At 40.4% G+C, this 16,597-nt stretch overlaps 2 protein-coding genes across 3 annotated transcripts in view; one reads left to right on the forward strand and one right to left on the reverse strand.

Moving 5' to 3' along the window:
• CERS6 (ceramide synthase 6) overlaps positions 1–16,597 on the reverse strand; it is a 325,638-nt gene that overhangs the window by 194,034 nt on the left and 115,007 nt on the right. The gene's annotated exons all lie outside the window — the stretch shown is intronic.
• Positions 844–2,387, forward strand: LOC116810706 (large ribosomal subunit protein uL30-like). Its single transcript, XM_032755473.2, has one exon. The coding sequence runs from the start codon at positions 889–891 to the stop codon at positions 1,642–1,644; it is 756 nt and encodes a 251-aa protein (XP_032611364.1). The 5' UTR covers positions 844–888; the 3' UTR covers positions 1,645–2,387.

Genomic DNA, 16,597 nt, shown 5'->3' on the forward strand with positions numbered 1-16,597 from the left:
GTTATTAAATGATTTAAGGTCTTATTAATACTTCCTTTCCCAGACACAGCAGGCTAGGCTAGTCAGACAAACCCCTTGCTCTCTATTTAAAACAACTAAACTTCTCAACTTAAAAAATATACTTAAAAGCATCAGAGGTGACAAGATAGTAAGAAGCTCTCAGGATAAAAATCTAAGGGAAACTAGGAACCCAGAGACCTAAGTAGAACACCACAGTTCCTTCTGGCCCAAAGGCATCTCCACCATAAGTTAATCTGGGTTTCTGTTTTGGCAGCCCCTGGAGGAAAGGGGGAAGAATCTAGGCCCAGCACCTACCAATGTAGAGGATATTATAGATGACACTGTGCATATTAAGCTGGGACCCCAAGATATAACATCCATAGGATGAGTGTGTGCCATACATAAACCCTACCTCTACCCCCAATTCTGGGAAACTTCAGGGATGGTTGCCTTGATACTAAGCAGAAGAAGAGAAAAAGGGAAAGGAAAATAACACCATGAGAAGTTGTGGTAAGAGACCCACAGCTGTGACCATGACCAAGGTGGTTACAGTCATGGGGAGTTAGCCCAGGTGGGCCTGGGAGTCATGGTAAGTCATGTGCTTGGTCTGGGGTGATCCTAGGCTGGGATATCGTCCATGCCGGACAGGAGCATAAGCATAAACTCTCTGAGAGAATCATCATTTTCCTAGGCCTCATGATTCTCCCTCCTTAATATTGCCTAAGAACGAAGAGTAGTACACAATTAAGCATACAAGGAAAAACAGGTTCCATGAATCAGAATCAGAAACACACCCACAAATACTGGAACTGTCAAATACAGATTGTAAAACAACTATGCTTCCCCTATGTAAAAAAATAAAAGACCGCTCTTTTTCCGGCTGGAACCATGGAGGGTGTAGAAAAGATGAAGAAGGAGGTTCCTGCTGTGCCAGAAACCCTTAAGAAAAAGCGAAAGAATTTCGCAGAGCTGAAGATCAAGCGCCTGAGAAAGAAATGTGCCCAAAAGATGCTTCGAAAGGCAAGGAGGAAGCTTATCTATGAAAAAGCGAAGCACTATCACAAGGAATATAGGCAGATGTACAGAACTGAAATCCGAATGGCGAGGATGGCAAGAAAAGCTGGCAACTTCTATGTACCTGCAGAACCCAAATTGGCGTTTGTCAACAGAATCAGAGGTATCAATGGCGTGAGCCCAAAGGTTCGAAAGGTGTTGCAGCTGCTTCGCCTTCGTCAAATCTTCAATGGAACCTTTGTGAAGCTCAACAAGGCTTCCATTAACATGCTGAGGATTGTAGAGCCATATATTGCATGGGGGTACCCCAATCTGAAGTCAGTAAATGAACTAATCTACAAGCTTGGTTATGGCAAAATCAGTAAGAAGCGAATTGCTTTGACAGATAACGCTTTGATTGCTCGATCTCTTGGTAAATACGGCATCATCTGCATGGAGGATCTGATTCATGAGATCTATACTGTTGCCTCTTTGAACTATTTGTTCAAAGAGGCAAATAACTTCCTGTGGCCCTTCAAATTGTCTTCTCCACGAGGTGGAATGAAGAAAAAGACCACCCATTTTGTAGTAGGTGGAGATGCTGGCAACAGGGAGGACCAGATCAACAGGCTTATTAGAAGAATGAACTAAGGTGTCTACCATGATTATTTTTCTAAGCTGGTTGGTTAATAAACAGTACTTGCTCTCAAATTGAAAAAAAATAAAAATAAAAAATAAAAAAAAATAAAAGACCACATAAAAAGTATCTGCAAAGAACAGGAAACTATGAAAACCGAACAAGCAGGTTTTTAAAAGATGAAACAGAACTTTTATAAATAAAAATATATATTAACCAAATTAAAAACTAGGAGGAGAATAAACAGAAATAGTTAAAAGGGAATTAGTGATTTGAAAGATATGTCAGATGACATCTAACATATGGCCAGAGAAACAGAAACAATGAACAACATGGAAGGGAAGTTAGAACTCATGAGGGTAGTGAGAGGATCTAAAATACATTTAACTGTAATTACAGAAGAAGAAAATAGTGAGAGTAAAGAAGAAGCAATATTTAAAGAAGTAATGACTGAGAATTTTCCAGAACTGATAAAGATAGCAATTGGGCCAGGCATGGTGGCTCACGCTTGTAATCCCAGCACTTTGGGAGGCTGAAGCCAGTGGATCACTACAGGTCAGCAGTTCAAGACTAGCATGGCCAACATGGTGAAACACTGTCTCTACTAAAAATATAAAAGTTAGCCAGGTGTGGTGGCATTCACCTGTAATCCCAGCTACTTGGGAAGCTGAGGCAGGAGAACTGCTTGAGCCTGGGAGGCAGAGGTTGCAGTGAGCCAAGATTGCACCACTGCACTCCAGCCTGGGTGGCAGAGTGAGACTCCATCTCAAAAAAAAAAAAAAAAAAAAGAGATAGCAATCCATAGATTCATAGATTTAAGAAGGCCCAGAGAATCTCGAGAGAAATATATATATATTTTAATTGCAATACAGAAAGACAAAGACTAAGGGGAAAATCTTGAAGCCTACAGGGATAAAAAGGGCATTATCTTCAATGGAATGACAGAGTGACTATCGCTTCTCTGTGGCAAGCATGTAAGCAAGAAGACATTGCGATGATATAATCAATATACTGAAAGGAAATAACTGCTAGACTAGAATTCTATACTCAGAGAAAAAACCTTCAAGAATGAGGAAGAAACTCATTTTCAGACAACAAAAACCAAGAGATTTCATCTCTAGCAGGCCTCAAGGATCTTCAGACAAAAATTAAAGTGATTCCAAATGGAAGATCTGGGTACAAAAATGAATTAAAAACAAAAAAAAGTGGTAAATAGGTGTGCAAATCTTTAAAAAATTGTCTCTGTTGTTTAAGGTTAATAATGTCTCTAAGATTAAAAATACAGAATAAAAGGCATGACAAAAGTAACAAGTCAGAAGAGGGAACACGGAAATAAAATATTCTAAACACCTTGGATTTTCTAGGAGGGTAAAAGAGGGGTCAACAATGGATTTTGATAACTTAGGTACACCCATTGTAATTTCTAGGATAACCACCAAAATAACTAAAAATTGAGTCTATAATTTCAAAACTAAAAGGGAAAATGGAATCAAGTCAAGAAAAGGGAGAGAGAGAACATAAAATAGGCAAAAATAGAAAGCACAAAACAAGATGAAGATGTAAAAGCATGTAAAAATGATTATATTAAGCACATATGAAATAAGATCTGGTGGAAAAAAGAACAAATGTGTCCGGACTGAATAAAACAAAATCCCACCAGACGTTATCTATAAGAAACACATCTAAGCACATTCTACTTGTATTAGGTTTTTAAATAGGCAAAACTAAATTATAGTGTTTGGGAACACTTGTTAAACGGCAAGGATGTGAGTCAAACTAAGACAATGATTAGCGCAGAAGTTGGCATAGAGTATATTTCTTGGGCGGAAAAGTGGTGTTGTGATTATCAAGGGGCCTATGGATTGGGGGGCACTAGGGAGCTGCAGAAAGTTGAAAATGCGGAGCAGAACGTTCCAGGATGATGGGAAAGCAAGCGCAAAGGCCAAGAGGCAGGAACGAGCCCAGCAAGCAGAGAGCACCTCGACATCACTGAAGCGCAGTGAGAGGAGCTGGGAGAGATGAAGTCAGGCAGGTCCACAGCCCAGATCTGGACCATGCAGAGCCCTGCAGGCCAGGGTTCCCAGATTAGATCTTAATCCAGAGCACAGCAGAGAGGGGGAGGGCTCTCATGGGAGCTCCAGGTGGGTATACCTGTGCCAGGCAAGGGTTGGGGTGATGAGTAGAAATCTCGGAGGAGAAAGGGTGCCCAAGCTAGACTTCAAAGAAATGAGTAAGAATCAAACGTAGAAGAAAAGGGGGTGTGGAGGTCCCTGGGATGGAATGCACAGAGAACTTTGAGCAGTTCATTCTTACTAGAGCATGGCACGCAAGGAAGGAATTGGAAAAGAAGTCTTGGTGACTGGTGGACTTGAGGCCATGGAGAACTAAGAGACAGGATTTTTTAAAAAACAACTTTGCAAGCTCTAGGTCTCTAATTTGAAAGCCCCAATCCATATTAAATACATTACCTTGAACCTATATCCCATATTAATGTTTTATCTGAAAAAAAAAGTGAGGGCTGCTCTCCAGTGGCCCCCCAACTCCATGGGCTCCTTGACAATCACACCACTTTTCCTCCCAAGAAATATACACTATACCAAAGTCTTTAAAATAATTTTTACAACTTTCTCTTTAAGAATTAATATCATAAGAAGATGGCAGAATGTGTACCATTGTCAAAGCTGTATGGTGGATACATGGGAATTCATTATACTATTCTCTCTTCTTTTGGGCAATAAAAATTTTCATAATAAAAATAATTAAAGGAATTGTTATTTTGTTCCTGTTCAGATTAAAACTTTATTATATTTAACCAAAGGAATTGTTATTTTGTTCCTGTTCAGATTAAAGCTTTATTATATTTATATGTCCTGATTTGAGTTCAGCCATGAAATCATATCTTGTAAACAGAGACATTTAATAATGTTAGGAAAAAAATTTTGAGATAATTATCAGAGGCCGAGGATTACTTTTTAAGCACCAAGAAAATTTACACCCATAGGATTTTACAATGCATCCCCCTTATGGTTTTTTATTTGCTTATTTGGTTGTCTTCCAAGTAACACCTTTTTTTAAAAGCAAGAAATCTGGATCTAAAACACCTAATGAGGATCTAATATGCAAAGCATAAAGAGAAAAAACTAGAAAAGAAATAAAAACATGCTGCTTTTTTTCTTTTCTCTCCTTTCTCTCTTATTTTTATACAGCTTTAGAAAACTGTCTGGTTGGCTGCAGGCATATCTGGGTGTGTTTCCTGAAATTAAAAGCATAAATTAAATAAAAACATCTAATGCATCAAATCATCTAAAACTCAAGAGAAATCCATGTGGCAGCTTAAGCATCTTCAGTATGTGGCACAGAATTTCTTAGGAGAGAAGGGAGTTTAGAATGGAACATCATCCAATTTGACAAAAATTTACTACCTCAGCAGCTTACTGGATAATGAACTAAAAGACACAAAAGTACTTTACGAACATGGTAACGTTTTCCTTCAAGGTAGTCATATGCAAAGTAGGCTCCATAGGTTGGTTTTACATCCTCAGTATCTTCAAAAGCTACAGACTGACTGAGGGACATAAGAGACTTGCCCTCTCTCTTCCTGTAAACAATGTGGAAATGATAAAAAATAAATGTTTACTGGTTGATAATCAGTTCCACAGTCTGGTCTGATAAATGCTTGCAGCTAATCTGCACCAAATATCTGAGCGAGGGCTCCAAACCTCCCAACCCTGCTTTCAACCTAGTTTCCCATTCCTATAGTGATTCATCACACTGTGAAGGTTCCACCCCACTCCTGGGCTTATTGGACTGGGACACAGTGACTTGTGAGTGACCGCACCCTACTGGCACCTACACCTCTTATTCCCCAGAAACGACAATGTACTTGTGTCCCTCGCCCTCACTATCTGCCACCCACATGCAGATAGACATGCCAAACAAAGAAATTTATCAATACACCTCCAGAAAATTGTTTCACACTTTCTCCCCTCTCCTCAAAATGCCAATACTTCCTCCTCCCTCTTCACTCTCCTCAGATGCCCGTTTCTTATTTCACTGGGATGATGGAGACAACCAGGAGATACTTACCTGACTCTGCCTCCCTATGCCCCTGTCTGGACTTCCCTCCTGTTACCACAAATGAATGCTTCGGGCCCCTCTCTAAGGCGACTCCTGACTGTGCTCCACACCCCAGTGCCTCCTGCCTGGGCAAGGTTCGGCTCTTGCCATTTCTCTCCTCTCAGGCATCATCCATTTTTCCCTCTTTGCTGGATCATTCCCATCAGTATACAAACGAGCCATCATTTTTCCCTTGTTAAAAAAAAATCCTTGGCAGGGTGCAGTGGCTCACGCTTGTAATCCCAGCACTTTGGGAGGCCGAGGCGGGCGGATCACAAGGTCAGGAGATCGAGACCACGGTGAAACCCCGTCTCTACTAAAAATACAAAAAAATTAGCCGGGCGTGGTGGCGGGCGCCTGTAGTCCCAGCTACTCGGAGAGGCTGAGGCAGGAGAATGGCATGAACCCGGGAGGCGGAGCTTGCAGTGAGCCGAGATTGCGCCACTGCACTCCAGCCTGGGCGACAGAGCAAGACTCCGTCTCAAAAAAAAAAAAAAAAATCCTTAACCCCAAATTCCTCCTCTAATGACTATTATCTTTTTCTGGACCTCTCTTTTATAACAAATCTCTCGAGAGTTCCCACATTCCAACTTCTCTCCTCCATTTTGTCTTAAGACCTTCCACCCAAACTGCTCTTGGCAGACACCGAATGACTTGCATGTTGCTACATGGACCGTGAGTCGTGACACAGCCGACGATGAATGTCTTCTTCTCTTGGCCTCCTCACTCACCCATCTCCTTCACAGCCTCCTTTATCAGCTCCTCCTCAATTCCAAAACCTCTCACACGGGGCTGTCTCAAGCCTCCATCCTCAGATGTTTTCTCTACTTACCCTCACTCTCTTTGAGATCTCGCACTGTCTCGGGGCTAAATGCTATCTATTCACCAACAACTGCCAAGTCCACACCTCCTCCCTGAACTGCGGAGTCACTTATCCGGCTGCCTACAGCACTCCTCCGCATAGATATCTAATAGATACCTCCAGATTCACATGACCAAAATCAAAATCCTGGACTTCTCCCCAGGTTTGCTCCTCCCTCACGCTTCCTCAACCCACTAAAGGGCAACTCCTTCTGTCTAACTGCCTAAGCTAAAACCCAAGCGTCATTCTTGAATTCTCACTTTCTCTCATACCACACAACCAATCTCTCAGAAGCTTCTGTTTATCTTCAAAATAAAGTATAATCTGAGGCCTCCACTCAAACAGTTCATGAAAAACATATGTGTATGTATGTATGTGTGTATAGGTGTGTGTGCACACTTGCACAGAAGGAGCAGAAAAAACATTAGAGCAAGTATGGCATCATGTTAACAGTGGTGAATCTGGGTGGGTTTATACAGGATTTCTTTATATTATTCTTCAAACTTCTCTATAAGTTTTCAAAATAAAAAAATTGTTTCAAAATAAAAAAGTTAAGAAAAATTTAAGAGAAATTTAATGTATAAATCTTGATTGGACTGTATCTGGAAAGAAATACAAATATAAAAGAAATCGAAGGGAAGATAATGGGGAGAATTTGTCTACTGTCTCCTCCCCCAGTGAAGTGTAAACCATATCCCAAGCACTTACAAGACCGCTGGGCATATAGTAGGCACTCAAAATGTATTTGGGCAGTAAATGAAACAAAGACATTGCAAATCAGTTCTAGGTGCTGGGTTCTCAAAAAAGGATAAGACTGGCTCCTTGTCATGAAGGAATTTACAGTCTGCAGATAAAAAAGAAATGTTAAGTAAGAGCATTGGGCTGTTGCCATTACTATTAAAGGGGCACACAAATGAGGGGACCATCAGCTCTGCTTGGGAAAAAGAGAACGGGGGTAGGAGGCGTCCTTCATGGAGCAGGGGAGGCCACACAGCTTATGATTTGCTCTCCTCTGATGTCCCTGTCTCCTATTTCACTGGGATGATGGAGACAACCAGGAGAGACTTACCTGACTCCACCTCCCTATGTCCCTGCCTGGACTCCCCTCCTGTTACCACAAATGAACACTCTGTGCTCCTCTCTAAGGCAACTTCACTAGACACTAAGTACCGTTCCTGACAAAGAGTCGTCACCTAGTAAATATCCACGGTTTCCTAAACGAAGGTGAACTGAGTCTTAATGGAGAAGCAGGTATTTGTCACAGTAGGGGAAGGGCATCCTAGGTTGGGGCAGGTGGGCAGAACTTGAGCAAAGGCCAAGGGGTGAGAAGAAGCATGGCAGCCCCACCTGACAGCACAAGCCAGAGAGAAATGGATTGTTATAAATTCTCATAAAATTCTTAGGAAAAGAATAAAAACTTGTTCAACAAGGAAGTCCACACAGAGAAGGCCCTTCTTTGCTTCAGAGGCAATCACAGTGCTACTATAGTGCTATCATTAGTATAATAGCTAACGTTTATTATGTGCTTACAAGGTGATATGGTTTGGCTCTGTGTCCCCACCCAAATCTCATCTCAGAATATAATCCCCACATGTTAAGGGAGGGACCTGGTGGGAGACAACTGGATCATGGGGGCAGTTTCCTGATAGTTGAGTGAGTTCTCACGGAAGCTGATAGTGCCACTTTCTCACTCTTACTCTCCCCTGCCACCATGTAAGACATACCTGCCTTGCTTCCCCTTGCCTTCTGCCATGATTGTAAGTTTCCTAAGGCCTCTGCAGCCATGAGAAATGGTAAGTCAATTAAACCTCCTTTCTTTATAAATTACCTAGTCTCCAGTAGTATCTTTATAGCAGTGTGAAAACGGACTAATACATAAGGCACCAGTGCTCTATGCGTTTTGAACAATTCTAATGGCCCCATTTTAAATTGAAGGTACTATTTTGACTCAGTTAAGTTTCAAGAAATCGAGGCTGAGGAAGCTGGTCAGTGCTAGAGACAGGCAGGTAGAGCTGGCAGTGAGAGCTGTCCTCTTGGCCTAAGATAGAAACCACCCAGTTCTACCACAAGGACCTCACCCTACTGTTTAGACAAGTAAGGAACCACGGTTTCAAATTACATGCCACTTTAAAAGTCAGAAAGCCAGAAAATCATGTTCTCAACAAGAAGCTTTTCTTTAAAGAAGGAAAAGAAGAAGAAAATAAAACTATGAGCTTTAACTATTCCAACAAAAATCATCATATCAAATCTGCCAAATAATTATAACTTCAAACGTTTGGGGATTTAATAGAAACAAAGCCCAGATAAAAGACATGGTACTAATGTACACCTAAGAGTATTAAGCAAGTTTAGAATGGTATTATTTGATTAGGTAGGTGAATTCAATTCATTTTGGCAGCCCTTAATACTAATTGAATTGATCAAAATTAATTAGTTTTCTTGAGCTCTATGTGTTTGGCAATATTGTAGGTACTTTATATGAATCATTTTATTTAATCCCTATATTAAATAACAACTTTATCAGGTTTTTAAGGTTATTGCCTTGTTTTATGGATAAGGAAATGAAGGATTGTTTGTTCATCCTAAGGATGATGATAAAATAAAGAGATATTGCCATTTATGTATCAAGGGAAGAGATCCTGTTTCTTCATCTAGCAGCAAATACAGAACCCAGCAGATAGTAAATGCTTTACAAAAAAAAAAAAAAAAAAAAAAAAATTATCAAGAAACAAAAATTTTGTAAAAAAAAAAAAAAAAAAAAAAAAAAAGCTTATCGAGCCACATAAGTATTGGAAAGAAACAGAAAGAACAACTTACTGTCATGGAGTAAGAGAAGCTCTTGGGTTTTAATACGCCAAAGATTTAGCTAGGATTCATGTAAACGCTTCATAATTCCAGATAAGACAATATTTTATTTTTAAATCAATCCAATGGAAATGATGCACACAAGTTCAAGTCTTATTTCAGAACTAGAATCAATAAGAACTGAATCAGTTCAAGTTAGACACATTTCCCTGACTAAAATGGGAGAGAAAACAGTAGAGCAATACCATCTCAATGAATAATGGAAGGGAAATACTAGCGTCCACTGAAAAGTACATCTAAGAAATTCTGCATTTGGCTACTTCTGGAGATCTGTTTGGACCTATCAACTAGTGCTACAGGTGCAGTTTTGATCCCTTCCTACCTTCTCATAAAATACTACATGACGTACGTTCCTCATACACTGACAATTTCTCACTCAGTTTCTATTTTTCTGCAAACCGTATCCTAGGCTTCAGATCACTTAGTGGGACCTGATACAAGCCAAAACCACTCCTACGACTGGGGCCTGCTCCAACCCCTCGCCTACTCCTGCTCCACCTCCAGCCACCCACAGAGAAGGAACAGAGAACTGAGAGAAAGTTCCATGACAGATCTGCATGAAAGCTGGGTTCCACTGATAAGGAGCACCAAAGGTCCTAAATAAGGTATTTCCAATCTCAGTGACTCCCAGCACCTAGAACAATGATAAACACTGCGAGGCTTAATGGTATATGTGCCAAGGTTGGAATGTCTGGCAGAATCCTACTACAGGATGGTCACTTGTTGTCCCATGGGTATCATTAGATAAATACTGTTCCTTTGAAAAATAAAAATAATATAAATTGTGATATAACCCACTTAGCCTATATACTTCAATAGTAATTCTGTCCCCCAAATCTATCATAAAATTTATTCACAAGAAGCTCTCTACATTGACCAATTCTTAGATTTGTTGATTTCAAATCTGGTTTGCTACCCAACAAGTACTCACTCATTTGCAATATGATGACGCAGCCCTGTCCCCAGGAAGAGCTAGATGCTCCTGTTGCTGTCTGCTAAATTATTGTGCCTGATTCCCCTTTAAACTCTGAGCACCAGAAAACAGTGATTTTATCCTTTTTTTCCCCCCATAGGTTACTGGGGTACAGGTGGTGTTTGGGTACATGAGTATGTTCTTTAGTGGTGATCTGTGAGATTTTGGTGCCCAGTCACCCCTTTTCTTTTTCTCCATTTGGTCCATGTAACCATCCTTGAAAATTCAGCAGTGTCACCTCCTCCAGAAACCCTTTCCTGCCTCCTCCTTCCCCTTCTCAGTCTTCCCTAGGACTATTTGAAAGAATAAACTCAAGCTTTCTCTAATTAAAGTCAGGCCTCTAGTCCCTAGAGATTCACTCCAATCCCTGAAGTCCAGTTGATTGACTCATTCACTGGACACTTTGGGGGGGCCTTACAAAGCACCAGACATTGTGCTGAGTGGTGGGGATGAAAAGATAAATACGACACAGTCCCAGAACTCAAGGTATTGATGGTCAAACAGCAGAGATGGATGCAAACAGTGAACACGGCAAGTCTCCAAGTGTTCTAGTAGAGAACAACTAAAAGTGCAATATGGGCGGCAAGGAGAAAGCAACAAATCTAACTCCAGCCCTTCGTAAGTTGGAGGTGGAAAGGAAAGAGAAAAGAGGCTGTCATGGGCAGATAAAAGACCAAACTGCCCCCTTTCCATGTATGCTCTGCAGGCAGTAAAATAACATATTATTTTATATTATATATATAATATATAATATATATAAATTATATATAATATATAATATATACAATATTTTATATATATTATATATTTATATATATAATATTAAATATTACTGAATTTCTCTAAAATTGTGCTTCAGCTGGGTACAAATCCCAGCTCTGCTGCTTAGTAGCTATGTGGTGTTGGGTCAGGTATTCCAGTTCTCTTTACTTCTCTTTATTCGTGGGTGAGAAGAACTTTCAATGTCTAACATATTACAAAGGATTGTTATTTAAATGTAAAGGCTCCATCACAGCATCTGAACTGTATAAATACCTCAGTAAATACCTCTTTCCCCTCTCTTCTCAGGGTCTAAGTCTCCTGCCAGCATTAATGCCCATTATATCTGCAAGAAAACCTATTATATACTAATATGTAAGCTGAAAATATGCAAATTCATTACAACTGTGGCTAAAGGCAGTATAGGAGTTAGAGAACTTTGCAGAATTAAGGAATATGGCCAAGACTTGAGCCTCTAATGCCAATTCTGCTGTTAACCTTGGCCTGTGTGTCATGGTGTACCAAGTGTTTAATGCTGCAACATTCCATCAATCACAGTATATCCTCCATGGAACAGTACACTAGCTTTTCAACACAGTTGAACCCTAAGAGCAGTAAACAGCCTCTCTTGTCCACTGCTAGGACATTGTAAATAGGCAATATAAGAAATAGTGCCCAAGTCTACAGTAATTTGCCAGCAGCTCACCTTGCAGTCAATAATAACTGAATTGTAAATTTAAAAATAATTAAAAGAGTATAATTGGATTGTTTGTAATACAAAGGATAAATGCTTGAGGTGATGGATACCCCATTTACTCTGTGATCTGATTATTACATGTTGCATGCCTATATCAAAATATCTCACATACCCCATAAATACATATACCAATTTATGTACCTACAAAAATCTTAAAAATCAAATAGAATAAAAGTAGTTGGCTCCAATTGCTTTTAGTTAAGTTTCCTATCATGTGGAGGGCTTATTATGAATTTGATGTGGGAAGGCCTACAAAAAAACCTCACAAACCTACTTCCAATAGTCATTTGGAATCTGCTCAAATCATTCCAACTTGTTACTCAGTCCAAATGCCCATCCTCCACCACCACCATCTTATGCACAAACTCCTTCACCCTTATATTCCTAGGTGTTATATTCAAATATCAGGAGCCATGTGCAATGTGCCAACTTTTAGGACAAATAGACAAATTAGTAATGGTTAAAGATTCTTTTAATCCTTGCCAGGATATGGTTACCATGAGCTAATAACTGCAAGGCGAATAGCCAGGAGGAAATCAAACACTCCGGCTCCAAACAGAAGGCACCTACTCCTATGACAATGGGAAGTGACTGCAAAGGAGGGAGGAAGGAAGCACGAAAGAAGGAGAGCAAGAGAGGGCAAGCCAGACGGGATTCCCGAGAGGAAACAACAGAGTGCTTCCTTTTCAACAATCTAAAATGTAATTCTCTTGATGGCAAAGTAAGATACAAGGCCCAGAACAACCCATAACTGGAGCCATAACGAAGGGGCCCTAGAAGGGTACCACTTTGCTTGAGTATTACAATTGATGGCTCCCTGTAAGATGTTAAATAACTTTACCAATGCACAGAATCAATTGTCCCTGTGAGTTCTGCAAGGTCAGAAATTGTTGCTTACTCAACTTTGCAACCACATTTGAAACGGAACCAAGCACTGAGAGATGCACATTAGACAAACATCCCCTCACTTAATCCCAAACGACTTTATAAATAGTAGCTATTATTCTCCTTTCACAGAAGAAAAATCTGGGGCTTGGCAACATTAAAGGACTTGCTAGGGGTAACAGAGCTTGAGCCAGACCATGAACCAGGTAGATTCGATTCCCACTCTCAAATTTGTTCAAGATCAGTTGCCTCTTGTACTTCTCCTGCAGACAGGAGGTAACCAATAAATATTACATTTAAGAGAAAACTCCTGTACCCAGAAGTCACGCTGACCTCCTAAGGCTGATCAGACTGTTCAGGCCCCAGCAGAGGTGGCTTTACTAAAGCCAGCACCACAGAGGACCAGGCTTTGTTCCTCTATCCCTCCTGGTAGAGGCAACCTGTGTCCTCTTCAGAATCACCTGGGTAAATTTAAAATCTCTGAAGTTCAAAGACATTCACTGTGTATTCTCACGTGGTGCTTCAAAAGCCCTGACTTCTGGAGGCACAGTGGGCATCACTCCCTACTGAAGTAGGACACCTTTCTTCATCCACTTCTGTCACATCGCTACACAGCAGCAAGCCAAAGGTGCTGAGGCTCTGAACTCGCATTGGTTTTTCATCTTTTTCTTGTGTGTGAGTAATGCCCAAGTTGAGAGTCCTGTGAATCCACATGGATTCTGCCTCCTCAGGGTTCCATAGAATCAGAGCTTCATCCTAAATTGAGAATCTGCTCTCCTTGCATCTTCTTGGATCTCTCCTCCTCAAAATGATCGACATCAGAGCCACCTCTCTTAGGTAACATGCTTGTGGCTCTGAGGAAGCCATGTGGCCAGGGCATGGCTGTGACAGACTAATAGCTGTTTGCTGCTGCTCCTGGTACCCCAAAGTCAGTAACAACAGAAACCGACGACTTTCAGGCAGCTGACACTCACTACCCCCATACCATGTGCAAGACACCTTTCTAAACACTTTATTTATATATATTAATTCATCTAGTCTTCACAACAACCCTATGAGGCAGACACTATTAATGTGCCCATTTTACGAATCCGGTGGCCAGCAACCCTCCCAAATACTCCAGAGGCTTTTATCAGAGAGAAGACTCAAATGCAGACTCCCAGGCTCCACAGCCCATTCTAATGTGAGCCTAACACAGATTTCATATTTGCTTATATCTGATTTTGTCTGCCAGAAATACTAGGTGAACACAGAAAACTGAACCAGGCTGAACTGAATGGCCTAGGAGTATATACGCACACACGCATGTGTGCGCACACACACACACTCACACTCTCTTCAAATATGTCCAAGCTACCTTAGTCACACTAGTTATGAGCCACACCCATCTGTTACTGCAACTTTCCCTCTGATTTCAGGTCTTCCTCCTTCCAGCACTTCACAATAACTCACTGCCACCCTTCTGACATTGTTATAGACTGAACTGTGTGCCCCCAGAATACATACGTTGAAACCCCACCTCCCAGTGTGGCTGCCTTGGGAGATGAGGCTGTTAATAAGGTAATTCAGGTTAAATTAGGTCATAAGGGTAGGACTCTATTCCAATATGATTGGCGTCCTTATAAGAAGAGGAAGACGCACCAGGGATATGTACACACAGTGGAAAGGCCAGGGAAAGAAGCCCCTGGAGAAACCAAACTTATGTCACCTGGGACTTTTAGCCTCCAGAACTATGAGAAAACACATTTCTGTTAAGCCACACAGTCTGTGGTATTTTGTTATGACAGTCTGAGCTAACACAGCAACAGCCACTACAAGTAAATGTTAGGTCTATTTCAAGGTCAAGTGCCATATTTATTATAGTAGCTATGTATTTCTTAACCATTTAATGTGTATAAAACTGCTCCTGTTTTTATTAGGTTCCTAGCTTATTTTCAAAGTGTGACTGATGAAATTTCCGAGTGTTGTGTCCCTAACCCATTCTTCTCACAAACCCTAAGTTATTTTGTTTTGTTGTGTGATTTTGCATGGTGTGGCCATTTTTAGGAATGCAGCACATATGTCATATGACAGCACAAGTGACTATACTACTGCCCACAGGTCAATGACTTGCAGATCCTGAAGATGAAGCATAAAACATAACCTTTCCACAGCCGTCTTCAGGCACGCTGATGAGGCTGGTTCTACTAAAAACATTTCAAGAAGGGCCGGTGCCAAGTACAGATACACATGATGTGTAAGCATTGGTGTGGGCACCTGTATAAAATACGACACTGTATAAGCAGTAAATGATAAAGGATTTGTTTCTGGATGGTATGCTTTGAAGTCTTTCCCCCTACAATTCTGTATGAACATTATGTAGACTTTTATAAATCCTCTACAATCAAAATCAATTATAAGGATTTGCATGATTCTGCTCTAAATCAGAAACAAATAACAACTTTTAAAATACATTAAACAACAACAAAAAATAGTACATAGGTTCAAAAATAACAGACTGGGTTAAATAATAATATGAGGCCTTAATAAATTCAGTTATTCCTCTACATTCTGTCCTCTTTATTACCACCCAATTCCATGTTGAACAAAATTATTGGAAAAAATATTATTTAAAAAGCCTTTAAAAATTTAGACTTTACATAAAAACTGACCACTCAAATGAAGGCAGACCACAGCAGTAGCTAATGTGCAGCCAGCCTGACCAAGGTATGGCCTGTCTTATATTTTTAGCAAAAATCTCTTTTCCTTAATTAGCCAACACACATGCATTAGAGGCCTAGCCATATGCCATCAAGGAATGTGTGAGGCTTGTTCTAAATGGAAAACCTGAGTTCACCGGCCACAGATGGTAGGTCTAGAATAGAACGAGGGGGACAAGGTTTCAAAGGCTTATTCGAGGCAAAAGAGCAGACTGTCCATAGTCCAGTTCATCAATCTTCAGAATTTCTGTAATGAAAGCAATGCTGCCTTGAGGATACTAACAGCTTTGAAGAGTGCCTGGCTAGGCTAAATGAAACTGCACACCATCAAGGCACCATATCCCAGGAATACTGGAGATAGGCATACCAATTACAGAACTATTCAAATTTTTCTATTAAATGGCAAAACTCTGAGAAATGGATGACTGTGCCTAGCACTAGGAGACTATATTCTCTTCCCTGAAACTCTGAAAGAACCACAAATAGTATTATAATCCTAAAGCAGGGTTCTGCAAACTATGGCTAGAGGGCCAAATCCAGCCTGCCATCTGTTTTTGTATGGCCCATGGGTTAAGAATAGCTTTTATTTTTTGTAATGTATTTTTTAAAGAATAATACTTTACGACACATGAAAATGACATATTCAAATTTCAGTATCCATAAATACACTTTTACTGGAACACAGCCATGCACATTTGCATCGTCTCTGGCTGCTTTTATGCTGCAGCAGAATTGTAATTGCAACAAAGTCCATATGATCTAAAATATTTATTTCATGGCCATTTATAGGAAAAGTTTGCTGACCTCTGTCCCAAAGCTAAAACTGACCTGAATACAACCCACAGATATAAAATTGTTTAAGGTAATAGTCTTGCACACCAAGACATTCACTGAGCAGTAACTTGGACTATAACAATGTACTTTGGATGACAAAAGTTGCTCTCCAAACCAGGGACTGTTTTGTATTAATGGAAAATAACCACAACTATCACCATAACAGAAACAAAACAGCTCAACCCTGTACTTTTCAAGAACTAGAGACTGTCCACCA

The sequence above is a fragment of the Hylobates moloch genome, unplaced genomic scaffold (assembly GCF_009828535.3).
Source record: "Hylobates moloch isolate HMO894 unplaced genomic scaffold, HMol_V3 SCAFFOLD_1, whole genome shotgun sequence".
In the NCBI taxonomy this organism is placed as follows: domain Eukaryota; kingdom Metazoa; phylum Chordata; class Mammalia; order Primates; family Hylobatidae; genus Hylobates; species Hylobates moloch.

Excerpts from the sequence above, each read along its gene's own strand:
- LOC116810706 (XM_032755473.2), top strand. The coding sequence starts at position 889 with ATGGAGGGTGTAGAAAAGATGAAGAAGGAGGTTCCTGCTGTGCCAGAA.